This window comes from Ambystoma mexicanum, chromosome 1q, assembly GCF_040938575.1.
Source record: "Ambystoma mexicanum isolate Mex_15411 chromosome 1q, UKY_AmexF1_1, whole genome shotgun sequence".
Lineage (NCBI taxonomy): Eukaryota > Metazoa > Chordata > Amphibia > Caudata > Ambystomatidae > Ambystoma > Ambystoma mexicanum.
The window spans coordinates 30,170,922-30,193,390 of NC_090922.1; the positions used below are offsets into that span (position 1 = coordinate 30,170,922).

Sequence of the window (22,469 nt, forward strand, 5' to 3'; positions counted from 1 at the left end):
TGGGGTCAGGTAGGTAAAATGGGAAAGAGGGCAGGGGAAGGTCCCGCTTTAATGAAGTTTAACGGAGTTTTGAAGACATCTACAGTTGGCTGGGCTTTGATGATAATGGGTGGTGGGTTCCAGTGGAGCAGGAATAGTAGGGAGAAAAAGCAGAAGCTAGAGACGACTCAGAGGATATGGGACAGTGTGGTGAAGCGCAGAGGATTGGAGGGAATTAGATGGTTAGTAAAATGAAATACAATCAGACAGGTACTGAGGAGTAAGACCATTGATAGCTTTATAGACTAGGAGACGGAACTTGTAGAGAGTTGTTGTGTATGGAGAGCCAACCAACATATTGTCAGTAAGTAGAGGGGAAATGGGGAGGTGTGGTGTTCGAGGGGGTCTGTGTATTTTGTAGAGACCAGTGGTAGGAAAGTTGAAGACTTGTCTAGAGCAGGAAAGGAGTAAATAGGAATACCAAGGCGTGGGCTTGAGAAGTAGTTAAGTTATCTGAATACGAGAGTGGAGATTAGAGTTTATGTATAGTGGGTAGTAGGAAAATAACACATTTCAAATGTTGAGTAGCAGTGGTAGTGATGAATTTGTACAGTTGTATAGGGGCAATTAAAAGAGGACCCCAAGATTGCAAGCGTTGGGCGAGGGTGCAAGAAGGTCAGGCGGGAAATGCATTGGTTACAAGGAGAAAGAGGACTCTTTATAAAAAAAATGTTTGAAAAAAATAAAAAATAAAAAGAGTTCAGCTTGAGGCAGCTGAGAGCCATCCAATGATTTCCGTGATGGCTGTGGTGAAGGAGGGAAACTAGAAAGGTATTTGAGTGCCATTAGCAAAAACTGATGGTGAAAGCCAAAGGATGAGAAGTCTTCCTACGGCAGAGGTGCAAGGACAGATGCTTCAGGGACCCTGACGGGGAGAGGTGTGGGCTCACGAATGGCATGAGATTTTTAAAAGGATAGACCTTAAAAGGTAGGCGCTGATCCAGGCAAGAGCAGATTTGCGAAACCCAAGGTCCTTGAAAGGAGTGTTTGACAAGTGTCAAAAGCTGCAGAAAGGTTCGAAAGGACGGGTATAGAAGAGAGTTTGGAATGGTGAGCATTGTAGAGATAGTTGGAGAAAGGCACGAGTGCAGTCTCAGTGGAGGGTTTGCTACGGATGTCAGAAAGCTACTAAGTAACCCAGTCAAAGATGAACCGCTCAAGGACTTTTGAATAATAAGGAAGGAGAGCAATTGGGTGATCATTTTTTAGGACATTTGGTTCAGCAGAGGGTTTCTTCAATATGGGTAAGAAAGTCCAGATTTGAGGGAGAGGTTAAAGGAGCACAAGATGGATTGGCACGGCAAAGGATGGGTGCTATTTCAATAGGAGAGGTAGAGGAGAAGTAGTCAAAGAGTAGAAGAGGGAGAGGTGCTGCACTGAAGAAGGGTTGGGGAGGGAGAGGAGAGCTGTGAGAGGGTCACAAATGTTAGAGGAAAAGTAGTGAGCAAACCCATTAACAGAAAGGGAAGAGACAATGGATATTGGCTTGGGAAGTGGGAGCAAAGATTGGAGGGTAGATTAAAGTTTGCAGGGGTGATTACGAATGAAGGAGATTTGGCAGAGTCCAGTGCAGATGTTAGGGGAAGGGAATTTGTGTAGGCTAGGAGCAGTGTAGGTGTTTGTAATTTGCACCAGCATCCTAACGTCATGTTTTGATTTGTTCCTTAAATGATTTTGATCCACACAGGCCAAAAGCACTTGTGTAATCAACAAATACCACATACACTGACTGACCAGGATTAGAAAAGGACCAAGTTTTAAGCAGACCAACAACACTGACCCTTCCAAAAAACATTTAAAAAGTCATTGGCAATCCAACAGTTTGGGCTTTTATTTAGGCATGGGAAAGCCACTTGCCAGGCACAGCCGTAGCGGTAGTCGCTACTCATTGTTGGTAGCGGACGCAATGGTACGAGCACCTGGGCATCTAATAGCAGTGCCTGACAAAAGCTTAAAAAGTATGCACAAGCCAAAAATGTTGGCTTTACAAAATGCTGGTTTGAAACGGGACTTCATTGAAGGGCTGTTAGGGGAGTTTCATAAAGTCCTACTGGTAGGATGACTTTAGTAAGCTATCCCAGTCGTTTGTAGATCCCCAACTTTCATCAGTCTGTACCAGCTCAGGACCTTGGTGGAGTGGCAAAGCAGCCAGGCTTATCTTAAGAGGGAGATGTGCGCTGTAGGTAAGTACACTGAATCTTAGCTATACAGGAACAACAAAGAAGCATTTACAAATAGTTATATACAAAGTATATATTTATTACATTTACACCAAAAATCACTATAAATACTTCAGACTTTTATATTAGAACACTTAGGAATACTTGATAATGCACTTCAAAGGGCACTTTTGTGTTTGTTTGCGGTTATAGTTGTAGCAACGTTAGAAAGGGAAAAGAATACTATCGTATTATCGATTATTGCGCACTCATGCGGTTTATACGGTAATACATTTACTCTTCAAACACATATAGTAAAGTCACCCTAAGGGAGGAAAATGGTTAATGAAGCTATTGATTACCATTAGCAATCTTGTTGTATTATATTAACGGACATGGTAGGACGACAGAGGACCTTGCTACTAAAAGCCTTCTTTGAATTAGTTAATTCTAGGGCAAATCCACACGTTTTCCAGTCTTAGGCTGCAGCGTGTTGCTGTATTCAGAATACCACTTCTTTGATGACTGTTAGATGTACTATGTGAGAAACATGAAGGTGTCTCACTCGCTAGTCCCCATAGATCTGTCATCCAGGTGTAAGGACACGGCCATCACTATTGGATCCAGTTCCTGGGGGTGGACCACTGGGGGAGGATACGCGGTACCTCCTTTCTTATAACACCTTTCCCCATCCTACCCCGCAGGATATTTAAAAGCTCTAATCCCCCCCCCTCCACCCTTCCAACACGAACACTTTCGCACACCGTGAAAGACAACGGACTAACACCAGAGCAGTTTACCTGACATGTCCCAAAACAAGGTTCAGGCAGACTCAATTAACAGTAACTACACACACAATGGCCCTTGCCCTTCCCCACAGGGATAAAAGGCTGAGCACAAGAGCACATTTTGAGCAAGGACAAACGCACAAGGAAGCAATTTCAAGACGGCAGTTCAAACAGAGAAGAAAGGTGGCAAGACCGTAAAGGACAACAAGGAGGGAAGTGCCCTTGCCCTTTTCGACCCACACCCGCAAGTCATAAGACCGGGACCTACAGTTGACGTGTTGGTATAATAGATGTCAATTGTGCACGGGACCCTCCCGCGCTGATAACCGAGGTGGGGAGACGCGCTTGCTACCGTGGTAGACTCCAGAGAGAAACGACAAGGAGTTCAGCACAGCCGGTGAGTTTGAGGGAGAACCGTTAATAAACCGGACGGTGTTGCGCGAAGGTTGCAAACAGCAACATGAGATGAACAAAGAACTTGTGTGCTACTGAACTTTTAAAGCCCCAGGGAAAGACCAGCTGCAGAGTGGTCCGGCGCCACGAGGGCGCTCCTTCGAAAGGCTGGTCCCCTTTTCTTGTGAACATCATAGTACCCAGAGGCTGTAGGAAAGGCCGGCATAGAGAACGCCTGACCGGGGACTCAGAGAATGCTAAGGGAAGTGAATCCTGCAAGGTGTTACAACTAATTGGACTGTGTTAAACTGGCAAATGAAAACCCGTCTGAGGGATGCCCGCGAATGAGAGCAAAACGTTAACACCCCGTAAACATTGTGTCGACAAGTGTGAACCCAGCTGAGGGATGTCCACAGTGAACAGTTGTTTAAAAAGACATTTGGACTCTTGAATACTACAGGTGATAATCCTGGGAGTGAAAGGGCATAGTGAACCCGACTGAGGAATGCCAACGTTGCAAAGGGATCGGAGCACGGCTTAGGGGAATCCACGGGTGAAGGGAAATCACCAGACAGAAAGATTACCATAAGGAACTTTTGTTTGGTTGTTTATAGCACATAACGCCCTCTGAGGCAAGAGAGACTTGGTGTAAAAAAAGACTTGGCCACAGAAGGCCCTGATATTTTGGAAACAAACTGTAAGCTTGTGCTGGAGAAGCCCAGGAGTGTGCTGTGCTCGAGAGTCCCGCCTTGTCCCATGCTAAAAACGTGGGGAAGGGAGACCCAGTTATACCATCCTGACTTATCATTTTGTGAACACTTTTCTTTTCCGGTGAATGCTATCCCGCACTATTTTGTAACTTAATGGTAAGGATTGGCAATAGCTTTTATTTATTTTTTAGCATAGGTCCTTTTTATTTGACAATGCCACTAGGACTGCCTTATTTGATGGTTGTAGCTTGCTCCCATCTTAGATTTAGGTTTACATCAAGCATTTTTCTCACCCATTTATACAGTTTAATAAACACCCTTGAACTGTGATAATTTGTGTCTGTATTTACTGTTGCCACCATGAGTTCCTTACAACCCTTAAAAGTACCGTTTTGATATTCTAAGTTGGCCATTGCTCAACTTGAATCAGTTTATTTTGTTTTGAACTCATTGTGGAACACCTAGAGACAACTCAATTTGTTTTTTAACCTGCAGTGTCAATCTTTCCTATCACAATGATTGAGGTCCGACAAGGACCTCTTACTCTGGCATACAAAAATGCAGGACTTACTGGATGAAAGATTCCCAAATGGCATTTAGGCTCATTAAAGTGCCACTGTGGGAAAACCAGTCAGTCGCAGTTGCTTGTTAGTTATATCCAGATGTGTACAGCATACAGCGGGGAGGGGAGAGGTGACTGGTGAACTTTTTGTTTTAGAATGAGGGGGAAAAAAAGTGACAAAAAAAACGCGATTACAGTCACTTCCCACAAATGTGAAGAGAAGAAATAAAAACAAAAAAACAACAGACTGTTTGGCAACACTTTGGTTGGTGTGCAGCCAGGAGCATGTATAGCACAGCTATGCAAGAGTCCACCTATAAGTGAAAGCATCTTGGGGAGTACATTTCACGGCATACTTGTGGCTGTAGGCAGCTACCACCCGGCTTGCAAGGAGGAAGAGCAGTATGAAAGATTCAACTGTGGTACTATATTTGTATTTCAGAGGCACACATTTTAAAAGATGTTCATGCTATCACTCACCTTTACTGTTGTCTTCTTGTCAGTTTGCTGACTAACTTTTTCCAAAATTTCTATCAGGCCCTGTTCAGATATCTAGAAAAGAAACCATAGGTCTTTCAAAACCAACTAAATTTAAGTTTAAATAATGTAAAAAGGGATCTGCCAATATTTCAGTTCATAAGACAACAATTCTAAAGCAGCAACACAATTGGGAGCCCAAACGAATACTAAATGCAACAAGAAACAAGATTGTCAAAAACAGAACTAGGCAAGATTGGGAAGTAGAGATGAAGCCAGAAGGAAATAGAGCATGCACTGTTGGACTCCGGGACAATGTAATGCAAGAAGAATGTGGTATCTTGCTTGTTGGAATTGGTCCTTTGGGTGTACGAGTTAATTAATGCCTGATGGAATGTGGAATTCAAGGGGCTCTGGATTCCAAGAGTGACAGTTGAAAGGGACTTCAGGATGGGAGCTCAGACATGGAAGATGCATACTCCCTGCTTTCGTGTTTAACCTTTTACTTGTAACTTGACACAAAGTACTTGCCTTTTGTACTTCTGCGTTGACTGCCTCGCCAGACACCCACAATACTAGATATTTATGGCAATGAGGATGCGGACCAATGGTGCAAAGCAGAGGTTGCTGATGTTGATTTTTGACCAGATTGTTGCTGGTGACGATGGGTCACTACTGAGCCGAGAGACAGGATTTCAACACTGTAATCAAAGTTCCGGAGGGCCAGATGGAGTCTTGTTCTGGACAAAATCCCCCCTTGGTGCCAATTGTCATTTATGTTGCCACTTTGTTCTACTAGCAAAGTTGATTGTTCGCCTTTTTCCTTAACTATACCTCTGATCCGTCTGTCTCGGGATCCACTTAGGTGACTCCCATTCCTGGTTGATCTTAAGTGTTTCAGGGTCAAGGTTTAGCACAGCAAATTCTTGCTGCTGTCTTCTGCAGTTAGAATGGAGGCCATCAGGCCACAATACTGAGCAGAATATGGGAGCGTCAGAAACCATCTACGATCAAGACTAAATATTCTTTCATGAGACGGGAAGGGCAACTGCAGAATTAGCATATTATCATCCTGTCATAAGCACCTCTCAAAAACCACAGCTTTTGACACGATCATGGCACCATGGAGCCAATCGTAGCCATCTGAAGACTTTGCACTTTAATATATCCGGTTGCATCAAAGGTTCTATGTAGGCAGGATCTGCTCAAATAATGGTATGGCCACACACCTAGGAATTATCTAGCATTACCCTTACTAGGAAGCAGCAGTGCACTATTGAGGTCCGTAGAGATATAGGTTATAGTAGTTAGGCTATCCCATACAATGGAGACTCCTAATGACAGCAAGGAAAATGACTTTACAGCAGGCTTCGAACATGAAGTACTAAGTATAACAAAACTTGGCTGGCAGACCATTTAATGTCCACCCATATGCCCTGAGGGATACCCTGCTAATGCTCAGAGTTGCCATAATCAATAAAAACATGTTGAGAATTGTTAGAATGGATTTCTGAACTCAGCTCTGGTGAACAAAAGTTTAGGAGGCCACCCTGGTTAGTGAAACAGGGAACACTTTTGGGATGTTAGCCAAGACAATTCAAGGCAGCTTGGAGAGCAGCCAAGGCTAAATCTCAAGAGTAGTGGGGTGATCCGAGGTCTTGGATGAGCACAAACAGTAAGAAGACAACAATTACCCTTAGACTGCGGTATACGAAAATGTACAATTTATTAGGACCAAGAATTAACACAAGTGAATAATGAAAAGCGCAGAAATCTCACCACCAACACAAACTATGTAAAATATATGTACAGTCATTTTTGGCCAATGTGGTAAAGTGAGGAATCCTGCAAAAAAAATAAAAAATAATAACAGTAAGGGAAAAGGACAGGCAAGCTTTTTCACATTGGCAAACTTCAGAGATGGATAACCCTAACTTTATAAGTCTAGCCCTACAAAGATTGGAGCCTTGGGCTCAGCGTTCTGTGTGCGCGTAAAAATGCTTGGTCGTGCGTAAAGACACAAAGTACAAAATTCAAGGGGGTGGAAAAGTTAGAGAGGATTCTTAAGTGTTGAAAACAGGTTCTGAGCGTTAGGGGAGAATCTGCTGCGGAAAACAAAGCTATTCCCAACATTCGGGAGGCTTTAGGAAGTAGAGGCTACCCAAGGCAAGGACCACAAGGGATCCTTTGTGTGTAAAAATGCAATGGAGGGGGGCGCTGTTGCGTGCACGCAAGATGGCTGCTTAGAGCTTGAGCTCCTCTCCAGCAAGAATCCTGTGCCAAAAAATATCCTGTTGGGGAGCCTGAATCTGCAAGACTCACCCGGCAGACCAACGGATGCAGCATGGAAACCAGGGTAGACAATCTTGGATCCTGAAGTGGCAGCTGCCCTCGGTCCCATGTGGCGCTGGGAGCCAACTGTAGGAGACTGTGCAGCGTGACACAAGTGGCTGAACAGAGGAGACGGCGGGCACTGAAGCGCTTCCCAGGGGGGCCACAGGATACTGCTGTGCTGAAGCAACGGACTCAAAACCTGGTATGTCTTCCCCACGCCACATAACTGCAATCCCTTACAACTGGGGCTCTGAAATACAGGCTAGAAACAGGGACTCTGAAGATCTGCCCATGAACAAGGGAGAAAACATTTTAACCCCCCACTGCATTGCCTGTAGTAAGTGCGCTACACCTGAGGTACGAGTGCTTATCGGAGAGACAGTGGAACGTCTTTCTTTTCACCCCGGGCAGTCTAAAATATAAGGGCCGACCAACGCAGAAACGCTCCACTCTTTGAGGGGCTAAACGCTGCTGGAGACCCTGGGCGACCAACATAACCAAACTGTGCTGAACTCACCACCCATTGCACTACACCAGCACAAAGCAGCGGGTGATGCCAATTACAAATATAACCACCAATATACGCACATGTCACTGCTGCAGCACCAAGTGACAGAAAACCCACGAAGCCCATAAGAAACTGCAGCTACTTTGGAGGCCACAACCCTTTCATCCGGTATAAGCCCCTAGCACTGCAAGGACACGCATACGTGGATGGAAGAGTCACCCTCCAGCAGCTCACTGACGCACCCTCTTTCAGTAATAAAGATCCTAAGCCAAATACCCTGGATCAATCTTGATGATAACTACCCTGAGTAATACAAAATCAGCTGCATCCTATCACATGGTGAACTGATAGACCCTCCCCACTAGGCACCGAGACGACCACAAGACACTGCACGAACTACGGCCACACAAGCTGTTGGCACTGCATGGTATAGATAACTGCGAACTATTTTGGAACTGCATCACAAATCCACCAAGCATCCTAGATGCGAGCGCTCACGGGTGTACCTGCGGTGTGAGAAGCGAGTCGTCAACTACGCCCCCATAAATATCCACCGGCAAGGGCTCCTCATCCCTTGATCACATTAAAATCTCTGGGCTCTGAGGAGAGGAAAGGGGGTTACAGGACTCATCTCCACACCTTTAGCACAACACAAGTTTTGCCTGGGATCACTGTCTTGCCTCCCGATCTTGCAACCCCAGCCAGCACTTTCCCCAACGCGAGTACAAGACTCAATTTGGCACAGTGGGAAAGGATCTGTGCACAGGGCTGCCTACTGTGCAATCATAAGAAGCCAGAAAAGGGGCAAATCATTCTCAAAGAACTAAGGGGGGCAGTTGAAGTACCTCAGAGGTTGCAGGTGAAATGGCCGCCTGAGCAGTGAGCAGAGAGCTCAGTAGAAACCCTCGTAATCACATGGAAAACATACGCTTGCCCAGCCCGCAAGCCAGCCCGGGGAGCCTGGATCAAAGGGTGTTCAACTAGCAACGAGCAGCTCGACTCCCGAAAGAAAACGGCCACTACTTCACTGAAAATGGCACCATCAAAGAGGCGCCCCAGACCACAATTCACCTGCCACGCCAAGACCGCTACTCCCTAAACCCCTCTCTAAACCCCTTAAAAACACCCCTGGCAGAAGGCGAAGCCCCAAGCGAACACAGCTAGCCCCGGTTGGAGCCCCGGAGCAACCAGCAAGAGGGAAGGAGGAGAGAAGGTGACTCGTGTGCGACAGGACCTGCAACACACTTCCCCTGGCAGCTGTGTACATACGGATCCCTCTCCCAGGCACTAGCCATGAGCACTGAGAGCGAGCGGCCAGGGGGCCTGGGTCGAGGGGAGTCCTACGGACATTGACAGCTACAAGGTACGTGCAACGTACAGCATACATCTTCCAATCCTGAACTGCCACCAGTTTGCGTTGCGCCCTGGATCCTGCTCAGGTTCAAGTACATGTACTGTGCGAGAGGGGCGCAAAAGTGCGCCGGAGCAAGGAAAACAGCAGGGCCTTGTGGGGGGGGGGCGCGTTTGTGACGGGGGGCCCCTGCTCCCTCAACCCCCAAAAATAAGATTTATACAAGCTCCCACCCGCCACAGCCTAGACACTCTCACGGGCACTGAACTACTGTTGCATTAGCCCACCTATACACCTGTCGACACACACAACAGCACACCCACCTGCAAAAACCTCCAAGCAAGGTGCAGAGTCTGCAGCGACATCACTCTACACAACTGTTAACAGCGCAGCAGCGTGCTCCTTTGCATAAACTCCCAAGCAATATACATTGTCAGCAGCACCATTACCCAGGAGCTACCACCAAGAAGGTAAACAAGTGCTGCCTCAAGGTGCCCCTGGGGTCCAGAGAGCGTGACAAAGGACAATAAGAACTGTAAAGAAGCACATCAATCAGCCTAGGAGCTCCAAGAGGCAAAGGAGGCATACACATTGGTCAAGAAGATAACTCTGCTGTTTCCAAGTGGCACTGACTGCAGTTCAGATGCCAGGGGACAAGGGAAGGCCCGGACAAAGTCGAGAACACAGGCTAAAACCCAGGTGGACCAACTTGAAAATTGCTGGGGTCAGAGGCGACGAATGGAGAATGATTCCCTCACTACAACAAACCCCCCCCACCCCCCCCCCCCGGAACGACCCAACCACGCAGTGGCATCACCAAACACTATGGCGTCAGACAAGGAGGAACTCCTAAATTGTCTGAACGGGATGGAAGCCAGACTCACAAATACGTTCCACAACCAGCTGGAACAGATAAGGAGGAACTGAAATCTTCCCTCCAGGAGGTAAGCAGAGAAAAGGCAGACCTGGGAGGCAGAATAGATATAGTCGAAAATGGCTTATCAAATGTAGCGGAAGAATCCAACCAGAACAGCGTCCTTCTAGACCAGCTGGCTAACGCAAACAACCAACTTGGAATTACAGGCGGAGGACCTTGAAAACCGTTCAAGAAGATCCAACATCAGGGTCAAAGGCCTCACTGAAATGATCCAGGATTGTGACCTCAAAGACACTATGCAACAATGTTTCAGTAGCATGCTCCCGGACACGCAGTCGGACCAAATTGGGTTTGATCGGATACACAAAGTTGGCCCAAAACGGAACGACCCTGGAGCAAGGCCTAGAGACGTCCTAATAGCGGTAACGTCCTAATGCCAGAAAGAAGACATCCCGAGAGCAGCAAGATCCCACAATGACCTCACAATCAACGGCTCTAACATTCAACTATACCAAGATCTAGCGTTGATTACTCTCCGCAAGAGAAGAATGATGCAGCCAATTACAAAAGTACTCCAAGCAAAGGAGATATGATACAGGTGGACGCATCCATTCGGCCTCTCCTTTACATGGGAGGGCAAACAGCAGAAAATCACTACCTGCGAGGAGGGCTGTTCAATCCTTCAGCTAGAGGAAGACCAGGAGCGTCCGAATGACCGACCACGTCCCAATCCACCAGACACCGCAGGTAAACCGTGTGAATGGTCAATCGAGAAAAAGCGAAAGTCAAAGAAAACAGGGAAATCCAAGGTTCCGCAACAGAGCCAGGAATAACTTGCAATGGAAGAACACTAGGAGAAGCAACCAACAAGAGAATGTACAACCTTAGAACAATGGTGGAGGACTACAACACACCAAAACATACAAAACCCACACAGAAGGAAAAGAACACCACATCTGGGAAGTGGGGAGGAAGAGGGAGAGTTGGAGGGTTGATGGAAGAGCAAAGGAACCAAGAGGCACATCGACAGAACAAGCTAGAGACCCATGGAACGGAAAAGGTTAAATGTGAGTCAGTGGAGCGCCTCACCCCCATCTCGAAACTGTGCAACTTCCCCTACACAAAAATGGCTGAGTCAAAGGTATTACCTCTGAATGTACAGGGCCTGAACTCGCCAAGAAAACGACAGGTGATACTAGATAGGCTGAAAACATTGCAGACGGCGAATGGGCTCCTACAGGAGACACACCTCTCTAAAGACGAGAAGAGAATGGCCAATCGTGCCTTCCCACAACCATGTTTTGCCTCAAGTGGGGAGAAAAAAAAAGGGGAGTAGCTATACTAATTGGGAGGGCGCTAGACTTCAAAAAACTACAAATCCGTAAAGGCAAGGAGGGCAGGTACTTGGGGCTCAAAGGGTTGATAAAGGAGAAATTGTACACAATCATATCTATTTACGCTCCAAATAGTCGCCAAGATGTGTTCATAACGGATCTGCTGGGCAAACTGGGCAGCTGGTGCAAGGGCCAACTGATATTAGGTGGGGAATTCAATTGCATTATGGACCCAATACTGGAGAAAACACTCTCCTCCCCCCCCCCTATAACAACTGATCAGAAAAACACACAAGCCCTGGGTCGCTTCTTCAGAGAATTAGGGGTAATTGAAACTTGGCGATTCTTCCAAGGAGACAGGAGAGAGTACACCCACTACTCAGCCGTCCAACTTGGATACTCCAAGATAGACATGGTCTTAGTATCCACAACGAGTGGAATATCACTCAGATCACACGCCAGTGTTGGTGGGTATAGAATGGGGGTGGAAGGCAGCAGGGCAAAACCACCCTGGAGGTTAAATGAAATCCTCCTAAAGGAGATAGTGTTAAGGGCCCATATGGAGACCACCATCAACAACTATTTCAAAGAAAACGACAACGGGGAAACAAACTGGGGGGGTAATATGCTGGCAGTGTGCTGGGGAGAATTCATGTCACAGGCAGCGGCATACTACAGAGAAAGAGCATCGGCGACAAACCAACTAGAAAAAGTTGAAATCTACCGAAGCCCAACACAAAGCACACCGTTCGAGAAAATCATTGAGAGTGCTTCGGAAAATCAGAGCTCAACTGGAGAATCATACGGCGGACCGGATTGCCCACTCACTGCTACAAACCAAACAATCCTATTACATCCATGGGGGCAAGGCGAATCGGATTCTGGCGGCGAAATTGAGAAAGCAAAAAACCTGGAACTATATAGCACAACTAAACGACTGTCTGTGGAAAACCCTCCACGGCAGAGCTCGACAAAAATGAAATAATGAAGCGATTTCATGAGGAACTCTTAAGTAGCGAGAATCTTGACCCAGAACGCCAACTCATCTACATCAACACTCTCCCGCTGCCCCAGATTTGGGAACCCAATCACTGCACAAGATATCAGCAATGCCATCTCAGCACTACCAGCGAACAAGACTTCCACACCCAATTGCTCGGCCCGTTGACAAAACTATATAATACAATCAGAGAAGAGGGGAAGGTCACGCTTGATATGGGGAGGTCTATAACTATGCTGCCCCTGAAGCCGGGTAAAGATCCCCACAACTGTGCAAGCTCTCGTCCCATAGCGTTGCTGAACACCGACGCAAAAATCTACACGAAAAATCCCAGCAACCCGTCTAATGAAAATCCTGCCAGACATAATACACGATGACAAAGCGGGGTTCATCACTGACCGGCACACGCAAGATAACGTCAGAAGGGCAGTGGATGTCAGATGCGGGGCGACGAACATGGCAGACGTTTGCAGTGGCAGCTCTAGATGCTACCCGGGCCTTTGATAGCATGGACTGGTGCTATCTGAAACTGACCTTGGAGCGCTTCGGCTGTGGCCCAGAATTTACCAAGATGGTGCTCGCCAATTACCAACACCCATCGACAAGTTTCAGGATCAACGGTCAGAGCACAGAGTTTGTGAAGATCAGAAGGGGCACGCGACCGTGCTGTCCGCTCTCCCCCTGATTTTCGCGATGGAGCCATGCGCAATGCAGTTCCGACAAGATGTTAGCATCAGAGGAGTGACGGTTGGTCAGCAAACCCACAAAATAGCGCTGTACGCGGACAACATGATGCTCTTCATGGGAGACCCAGAAAATACGATGCCCAGAGCGATGGCCCAACTGGAGGAATTCAGACAGGTCTCGGGGTTCTCTATAAACTTCTCCAAATCAAAAGCCATGAACATAACAGCAAGGGGAGAAGTGACAGACATTGGAGAGGACATTCCCGATGGGCCGGGTGGGGCAAAAACTGGAATACTTAGGGATCCACCTTACTAGAGAACCACACAAACTATATCAGGCATAGTCTCGCTGTGGAAACAGCTACAGGAAGACATGCTCCAATGGGAATCTCAGGAGCTGTCATGGTTTGCCCGCATCATAGCTGTCAAAATGACTATCCTCCTTCGTCTCCTTTATGTAATAAGTTCACTACCGGTGCCCATAACGCCAGCCAAGATCCGAGAGTTGCAAAACGCCTAATGCGCTCCCCGCTCCTGGGCGGCCTGAGAGTTCCAGAAATGGACAGATACATCTTGGCAGCACAACTAGCACCAATGCTGAGGTGGGCAAAACCAGAGAACCATAAGGGATGGTGTGGAATCTATCTAACAATCAGCCTCACTAGCCCCCCAATAGCCCTGTTGAGCCTGAGAAAAGAAAATCGAGAGAGCAGGGGTGCGCTATTAGAAATGACGAAATGGTCACTGCAAAGCTGGGACAAAGGCCGGAAAAAGAAACACATCCGAGCGGAATGGGCCCATATACACCGCTGATGCACAACCCAGATTTCACACCGGGTCTTCAACGAATGTAATGGGGGGGGATGGTCAGGGGCAGAGACATGTACCTGAAAGACATACAAAAATGGCTCTCCATTACTCTTCACAGACTGTCAGCAGAAATTCAATATAGGAGAAAATTAGCACTATAGATATGCACAAATATGGCACTGGATAACCCACCCAACAGTGAAGGGAGCGGGCACGAGAATGCCATCAGGCCTAGAACCGTCTCTGCAGGAAGGCAACACGGCGAAGGTGATCACCAGACTCTACAGACTGCTTTCCAACGATCAACCAACCGACAATTTCACATACAAAATGAACTGGGAAAGAGACATGCAAGAGCCACTAACGGAGGAGGAATGGAACCAAATATGGGCACGTGCACACAGCACCTCCAGATGCAATACGATAAAGGAATCCGCTTACAAAATATGCCTCAGATGGTATATGTCCCCGAACCGCATTCATAAAATCATACTCACCAAACTGCTGGAGGAACTGTGATGAGAAGGGAGACCTATTCCATGTGTGGTGGACATGCCCTAAAGCGAGTCCCCATAGAAGGTAAATATGCAACATCAGGAACGACAGCTAGGCTCATTACTCACCAGCTATCAGCAGCAAGAATGACTCTTGCACAAAACTGGAAAAACAAAGAGGGCCCGACCGCAGCATGGTGGTGGATCAAGGTCTGGGGAGTAATGGCTATGGAGAAATGTGCTCTCAGTACTGGAAAATATCTAAAATTCTTAACTATCTGGAACCCATTCCATGAACATGTGCGGGACAGAGCAGCTCAATTCTTGAAACCCCGCCTACTCCGTAACACGCATGTCATCTGAGACCTACCAGACAAATACGGTGGGACTCAAACGTCAGATCCTAAATCTACTGAACTCTATAGTGTACAATAGAGGTTAAAATTGCAGGGGAAAGGGTTTCTAGGGAAAGGGGGGGGCGGAGGGAAGGGGAGAGCGGGAATAAATGAAATAAATAAAAATAAAAAAATAAATAAAAAAAATAATCGAAAACTGCACATCTTTGAAGTCAAAGCGAACTTCTAGGAACTGTAAGGTATGAACACAAGTAAGGTGCAGAACCCAAATAATAATTAATGGCAAATGTTATGTTGTATTTACCTGTATGCCTTCGATCCAAAAATAAACTTGGTTTAAAAAAAAATGCAATGGAAGAACTAGGGTCCTCCGGTAAGTGGTTTAATTACTCAGTGCTTTTAGCTCACTCCGGGTCCAAACTTGGCAGGTCTCTAGAGGGTTGCTTGGAGTACGAAATTCCCACCTTTGGTTTAGCTGCAAAGTGCAGCCCGGTTCACAACAAGAGCTATATCTCGTCTCGATTGCTGGAAAAAGAAAACACCAATGCAGCTGATCTCAGGACACTTGAAGAAAAGCGGGAAAGTCGGCAGCACCGACCGAACAGTGACGCAGTGGCACCCAAGTCCCGTGGTCTGACGCACGCTTCTCTTTCGCGGTCCAAAGCAGCTGGGACGACAGAAATTGGCAAGAAGATGCTTTGCAGTGCAAGCTAGGATTTCCCCAAAGCAAAAGGTAAAATCGATGAGACAATGCTCCTGCACAGGTGCCAAGGTTCCAACTTGTCAGCCCATTGGAAGGAACAGGGACACTTCGAGAAGGCTCTTTTGCAGGGCAACCAGGAGACATCGATTGGTCCCACCACTCTAAGGGGTTGAAGCACTATTACAGGTCTTCCGAGATAGAGCGCAAAGCAGGGCTCTGCCAGGGCAACAGCAGGCTCAGGCTGCCAACCTTCTTCTGGGTGATTCGGGATAGTCCTTGGGTCTGCTCGGCTCTTCTGGTTACTTGGCTCTATGTACAAGTTAGTTCGGACCTTTTGCCATCTACGGGTTCATTCAGGACCCCTCCTCATATCCAAATGTCCAGTGAGTGCTCGCACCCATCTGGCCAATGAGGAGATCTGCCCCACTCGTGCACGCCAGCAGTGGTCCAATCAGGGACCACTGCAGCTCTCTTGCACACCAGACATCCTGGCACCAGTAGTATGGATTGGGACCAGACAGTCCCAGCCCACTTCCTGGGTACCTACACATGTGACATGCAATAGCACATGAAAAGCACAGGCTTTGAATGCATGCCAAAATAAGGACTCCCTGGGTCACAAAGGCCAGGAGTAAGGCCAACGGACAAAATGGCCAAAAAGAGAAGACAAAAGACCTTGCGGCACGGCCATGACGGACACTAACCACGGACATGAACCAAACGCGGCAAGCGCGGTATGGCTCCATTCATAAAAATACATGAAAAAGCTTCTGCTGCCACCAGTCTACTCCTAGGCACATTGTAGAGTTACCAAAAAATCCTTAGTAGGTGACTAAGGCCCGAAAACGCATGGACCCCATTGTGCGGTACTTTATGTACTTTGCACAATGAAATAGTTGAACAAAAGTGGCAACAGAGTCATAAGAGAAACGTAGTTCTCAGTACTGACTGTCTGGAGAACACGTCAGTTTCTCCATAACATGAAAGCCCAGTGGAGTGCAGCTGAAGGCTGTGCTCCACTGGCAAAAGTGAGGACAGGGGACTGAAACAAAAGCACAAAGTTTGGGGGGGGGGGGCGGGGGAGTAGCGCCACAAAAAGAAGTAAAATCAGCAGCGAGTGAAATATTCCCTAACAAGAAAGGTTAAAAACCATTTCAAATCTAGCTGGAATTGAGGCTACGCATCTTAAATGAAGGCTTAACTCATCACATCGATTGATATCTTAATTTACCACCCTTCAACCTCAGTTGAATTTGATCAATTTTGTGATGCGTTAGCTCAGCCTTTACCACACTACTCCCACTTGATAATTACAGGAGATGATCATGTTTGTCTGTACGTTCCAAATAACGCAAACACCAAATCCATGTTAGAACTCCTGAACAATTTAGGGTTCAAAACAGGTGGTACTACTTCCCATGCATACTGAAGGTCATATTTTGGACTGTAAATTCAATAACCCAAGGTGTTTTAAAGCGGATTAACCTTTTTTCCTTCCCTGGCTGGATCATGCCTGAATTCCATTTTCTACCGTCAAACATCATCCACGATTACGTTACAGATGAGTGAGCAAATAGTGCCCAAATTGGAACGTTTTAGCACTCTGCTTTCTGCCTTTACGCAGCCAGATGAAAATCGACAGAGACCGTCGCTCCATCCCAAATGCTCCAAACATTCTATTCAAAAGATCTTTTACACAAGTGACCAACTACCCCAGGCACAAATATTTTATTAAATCCAGCCCATGAGCAAAGTAAGCCTTGGGGTTACAGACTGTAGAAAAGGTCAATCAAGCAATCCGAGAAGGCTTGGAGAAAAAGCTATAACCATAATGCTCAAACTACATGCATAAGAAAACGGCTTAATTATAATGTAAAGACTAATCAGGCAGACGAAGCGGAGATGCTACTTGGAGTGCATTTCTAACAGCCCAAAGCAGCTAGAGAATTAGATTGCTTAAGGAGCTAAGGTCTCCATTTGCTTTCAATGGCTCCATCGTACCATCTCAGGCGCTCTGAAGCCTTCGCCTGCATTTTTTGGTGAACATTTTAAAAAATGAAACAGGAACAGACGAGGACAGCTGCCCGGATGGGAGTTCATCCAGGAAGCCCAAACGAGCCTCAGATACAATTCTGGATTCTTTTCAACCGGCGACAAGATATTACTTGACCTCATTACAGCTTACAGAGCAAATGTTCATCCAGGATTATTAAGGAGGCGAGATCAGAAGTAGGTTCAGATTTTAGTAAAACCATAAAATGCTCCCTTATGTCAGGGAAGGTCCCAGATCACCTTATGGTCGCAGTATTAACACCTTTGCAAAATACACAAATTTTAAATAAATACATTTTTAAAGAAGGCCCTTCGTCCCAGACAGACTTCCCAACGTTAAATCCATTTCACGGCTTCCTTACCCTTGCAAACTCACAAGGAGGTGGTAGCAGAGTTACAGACATTTTCAGAAGATGTTGGTTGGATGACACACAGTCTGGGTCTTTGCTGGGCTACAGTACACAGTCTATGGATATTAGACCCTGGGTGGGTTCAAACCAGCACTCGAGGCAATTATCCTTTTGGATCCTACTGCATATGGGACGGTTGATCCACATGGGACACAGGTGCCCAAGGCCTGGACAGCACCCCCATGCCAGCTTTTCCCTTTGGGGAGGGCCGGGTGCTCGCCAGGGGCGGTCGACACATGTGCAAGTCAGACGCCGAAGGCAGCACCACTGGCCATCTGGGAGCTCTGGCCGGGCAGCGTTACAGCTTTTCCTGCTGACGAGGCACAAGAACCCCGCCAGGACTCCCCGGGAAAACAGCTGGGCTTGGGGGCAGGTGACCCACATGGGAGACAGGCACCCAATGCTCACAAAAGCATACAGTGCCTAAAGCAGCAACTAAATGTAGGTCACATTTGGGAAATGACAGGGTTGTGTGTCAAAACGCAGTAGGAAACGTATGAAAAGGTTTTCACAACCAAGAGAAGAAAACAAATGTCCTACCTTCCCACAGGTGTCCTGATACAAATGGTACCTCTTGTCTGGGTGCACTGACCCGGGCATAAAGGGAAAAGGCTAAACCACTGGTACATGAAACACCCTGGGGAATACGACAATCCACAGATTGGGCCTATGGTGTCGCATACACCAAGAAAAACAAGGAACCCGATGCATTTCTGAAAAGAAGACACCCGTGGGAATCCAAAAAGAGGTCCGACTTGCATGAATCGCCCTAAAATGCATCACCCACAAGGCCCGGCAAAGTCCAAAATGTACGGGAAAAAAAAGAAAAAGAAAACACTATTTTGATATATTTGCTTCTGGGAAACCACAAAAACACACGGGCAAAAACACATGCTCTACCTTCCCACGTTCCCACAGGTGTCCCGACGAAAACGGTACCTCAAATGTGTGGCTGTACTTACCTGGGCGCAAAGGGAAAAGGCTACACCAAAGGGCTTTGGAAGGCCACATTTCTACTGCATTTGGTCTTGTGGTGTCAGAGTTTAGGAGGCAACCCTAGTTATAGTGAACAGGATCTCTGGGAGTTTAGCCAAACCAATCGAGGTAAGCGTGGAGAACAGTCAAGGCCAAGTCTCAGGAGCGGAAAGTGGGATCAGGCGTCCACAATGAACCCACACAGTGAAATATACAATGATTACACTTAGTAAGTAAATAAATACATTTATTATAAGATCCAAAACACTGTGAAAGGTGAATCAAGCAGGTATTCTAGCACACCACTAAATACAAAAACATATATACAGCTGCAGTTAAAACAATGCATATAAATCACCCTGATAACTGCAAAGAAAAAGTAAGTAAATAGTGTGAGGAATCGGAGGGCGTCCTCATTTTTCCCCAATATATCCTCCTCCCAGGTGGCCAAGGAAAGGCGGTCGAATTCGGATCCTGACCATGATGGTGAATATGCAAGGGAGGATCACCTAGGTGGTGGAGACTTGGGGAGTGGGTATATGACACCCTTGGGGGAGACACAGTATCCCCATTTCCCTTTATAAGGTGTCAAGTATCTCCCAGTGTTTTATAAGGTATTACCAATCTCTTCCCTATTCTTTCAGAAAACACTCTCCCAATACACACCAGCCAGGTACTGAGACAAGGAAAAGACCACCCAGAGGCATACATCCTCCCTTTATTAACCCAGAGACACACAAACACACTCTGGTAATGGGACGAGGAAGAGTGATGCCAAATAGCAAGACTGTTATGCAGTAAAGGAACATTGCCTGCCCCTGGGGCCAAGCGGGGGGGTGGGGGGGTAGTATAAATGGCCTGCTCAGGTGAGGCTAATGAGATCGCCTGTGGAACACTTGCAGGAGAAGCCGGAGGTGGGACCCGGGAGACACGTTCCCCGAAGTGCCTAGCATCTGCAGTGTCATTGGAGCAGAAGCAGATTGTGGCAGGAGCATTTGAAAGGTCTCCGGTAGCACAGCTGGTCCACATCCAAAGCGGCAGGGATCCTAGAAGAGAGGTGCGCTGGGCCAGGAGCAGATACACCCACAGAGAGCTTTGCTGACGTGGAGAACAGCACCTGGATACAGCGTAACCAGTGAGTGAAAGGAGCATGAATGACTCTGGCTGGCTGTGGGGTGAACCGACCTGCAGAAACCACGCAGATCGCTTGCGAGTGACAGAGACCGTTTAGGCAATCTGAATACTGAACCAAAAGAAAGCAAGTGTGATTGAATCCCAAGAGGATTGAAAGCAGTTGGTGAAATGTCCTTAAATAAAAGGAACTGTGAACGGAGTAAATTGAAGAGAACAAGCATTGGCAAGTGCCATAAGGAAATAAGGAACTGTGTACATTGAAAGAGTAGGCTGTGTCAAAAGCTCTGATGATATCTGAAAGTATAACGAGTGAATGGTGAAAGTATTGCGAAAGCTCCAAGAGAATAAATCCAATAGCACTGTGAAGCTGAAACAGTGGCCGTGTAACTGTGAACAAGCAATTAAGGTGCATCTGTTGCGTGACCTGTGATGGGTGGACTGTGTGGTCCGACAACTGTGCCTAGATCAAGTACACCCACCTAAAGGAAAAGCCACCTAGCTCACCTATAAGCTTGTGATTGAAGATCAAGGAAATCTCACGTGATATAATATTAAATAAACTCTGCAATATTGGTAAAAGTCAACTATGCCAGAAAAGCTGGGAAGTATCCCAAGGAATAGTGTTTTGGAACATTGTGAAAGCTTGGGGCAGGGAACCCCTCTTTTTGACAAAGTGAACTATCCAGAATCTTGAGGGGGAAGGCAAAACCCCTTTTCAAACCAAAAGCTGAAAGAAGCTCTGAACTTTTATTTTAACACTTCTCAAGTTGATGCAGACATCCCTACACATTATTTACAAGTAGTTGTGAGGGCAAGTATAGGTTTTGGACACAGACAGACATTTGTTTTAGACATCCTGACAGACCATCATTAGTTTGATAGGTAGGAAAATCCCACCTTCGCATAAGGCAAGTTAGGCCTTTTCCCAATCTTATTTTAATTTTAATAAATGTTTGTAACCCAGGTTTTACTCAGTGGTTAGTGTGTACTTCACGATACCTTCACAATAGGCAATTGTCTAACAGCCAAGCAATACAGGGCCAGGGAGAGGAATTAATTGAAAAGAAACTTTCCATCTACAAACCAAGCAGAAACCCGAGATCCTGCAACGACATCCGACTAGAACCAAAACATTACAGTAAGAAAAAGCTGGGTGGATCAGCTTTCTCCTGCTTAGCAGCAAACTATGGAACCACCTCCCCAGAGAAATACAAACTAGGAAGGACCATACACAATTCAGAAAACGTCTTTGTTATGCAAGATTGTATGCAGTACTGTTTGGGTGCACTACAACAAACCTGACCTGGCAATAGGAACCCAGCCTTTGGTATAAGTATGTACTACACAGGTTGGTAGCGTGTTGACCAGCTAGGCTTATCTCAAGAGGGGTCAACGTGGGCAGTAGGGAAGTTAGAGATTCACAGTGACAAGTATTCAAATAAACTCTTACACAAGGTTTCTTGATTAAACAATTATTAAATTTATTTAACAGTCAGTTTGAGTAAGCATTCTTCAGAAGGGGCAATATAATAGTAATACAAATACACTCCAGAATACACACTCTTAGTTTCCCTAAATCAGCAAATACCCATTTGGGATGGCACACAGACACTTCCTACAACCTCAGGTGACTTAAATAGCTAGGACACTGTTGCCTTTAGGGCAATACTTCGGAGTATGTCAAAGAAAAAAATTATTAGAATAAAACAAGAGATCTCACAAATATTATGAAGCGGGCAAGTACTTTTGGTAACCCCAATGCAAAGTTAGTTAACCCCTTCCTGGAAGGAAGACAAATACAATGTCAGAGGGAAGAAGAGTCATTCCGGGAGCCAGGCCAGGCCAAAGTCAATTGAGCAAAAGTCCAGGCGAGCTTAAGCAATTCTTGCAGACAATTAATGTCTTGCACAACATTTTAGAAGTCTTTGTAGAAAGGAAGAACTCAAGTAGGGCCACAAGCTGATTTGGCTTGTGAGGTAAAGAAGTTGTTGGCAACTCTACAGAAGCAACCAAGACAAGTCTCCACAGAGAACAAGTGAGGTTACACAACAAGAGGTAAGTTCTTAGACTTTACAAAGAAAAACGGTTCCAGCTGTCTTCTCTGTTCCTGTGCAGCTCTGCAGATCGTGTGTTCCTGGGCCTCAGTCGTGGGGACAAGAGGGAGGACGTCTGGAGAACTCCTGCACTGCAACGGGACGGTCAGCGGCAAAAAAGGACCAACTTTGTGGTTTCAGCTCCTCGCGTCTCAGCAAATAGCACCACTGCGGACTCTTGGCTGTTGAGATGGGCTTTCCTTGCATCTGGGGTCTAGCCCTCT

The 22,469-nt window shown here is 46.5% G+C and overlaps 1 protein-coding gene across 1 annotated transcript in view; it reads right to left on the bottom strand.

Moving 5' to 3' along the window:
• PDCD5 (programmed cell death 5) overlaps nt 1-22,469 on the bottom strand; it is a 167,326-nt gene that overhangs the window by 30,199 nt on the left and 114,658 nt on the right. Inside the window, exon 5 of the mRNA XM_069635450.1 lies at nt 5,132-5,203. Coding sequence (XP_069491551.1) covers nt 5,132-5,203 — 72 coding nt within the window. The remainder of the gene's footprint in view (nt 1-5,131; nt 5,204-22,469) is intronic.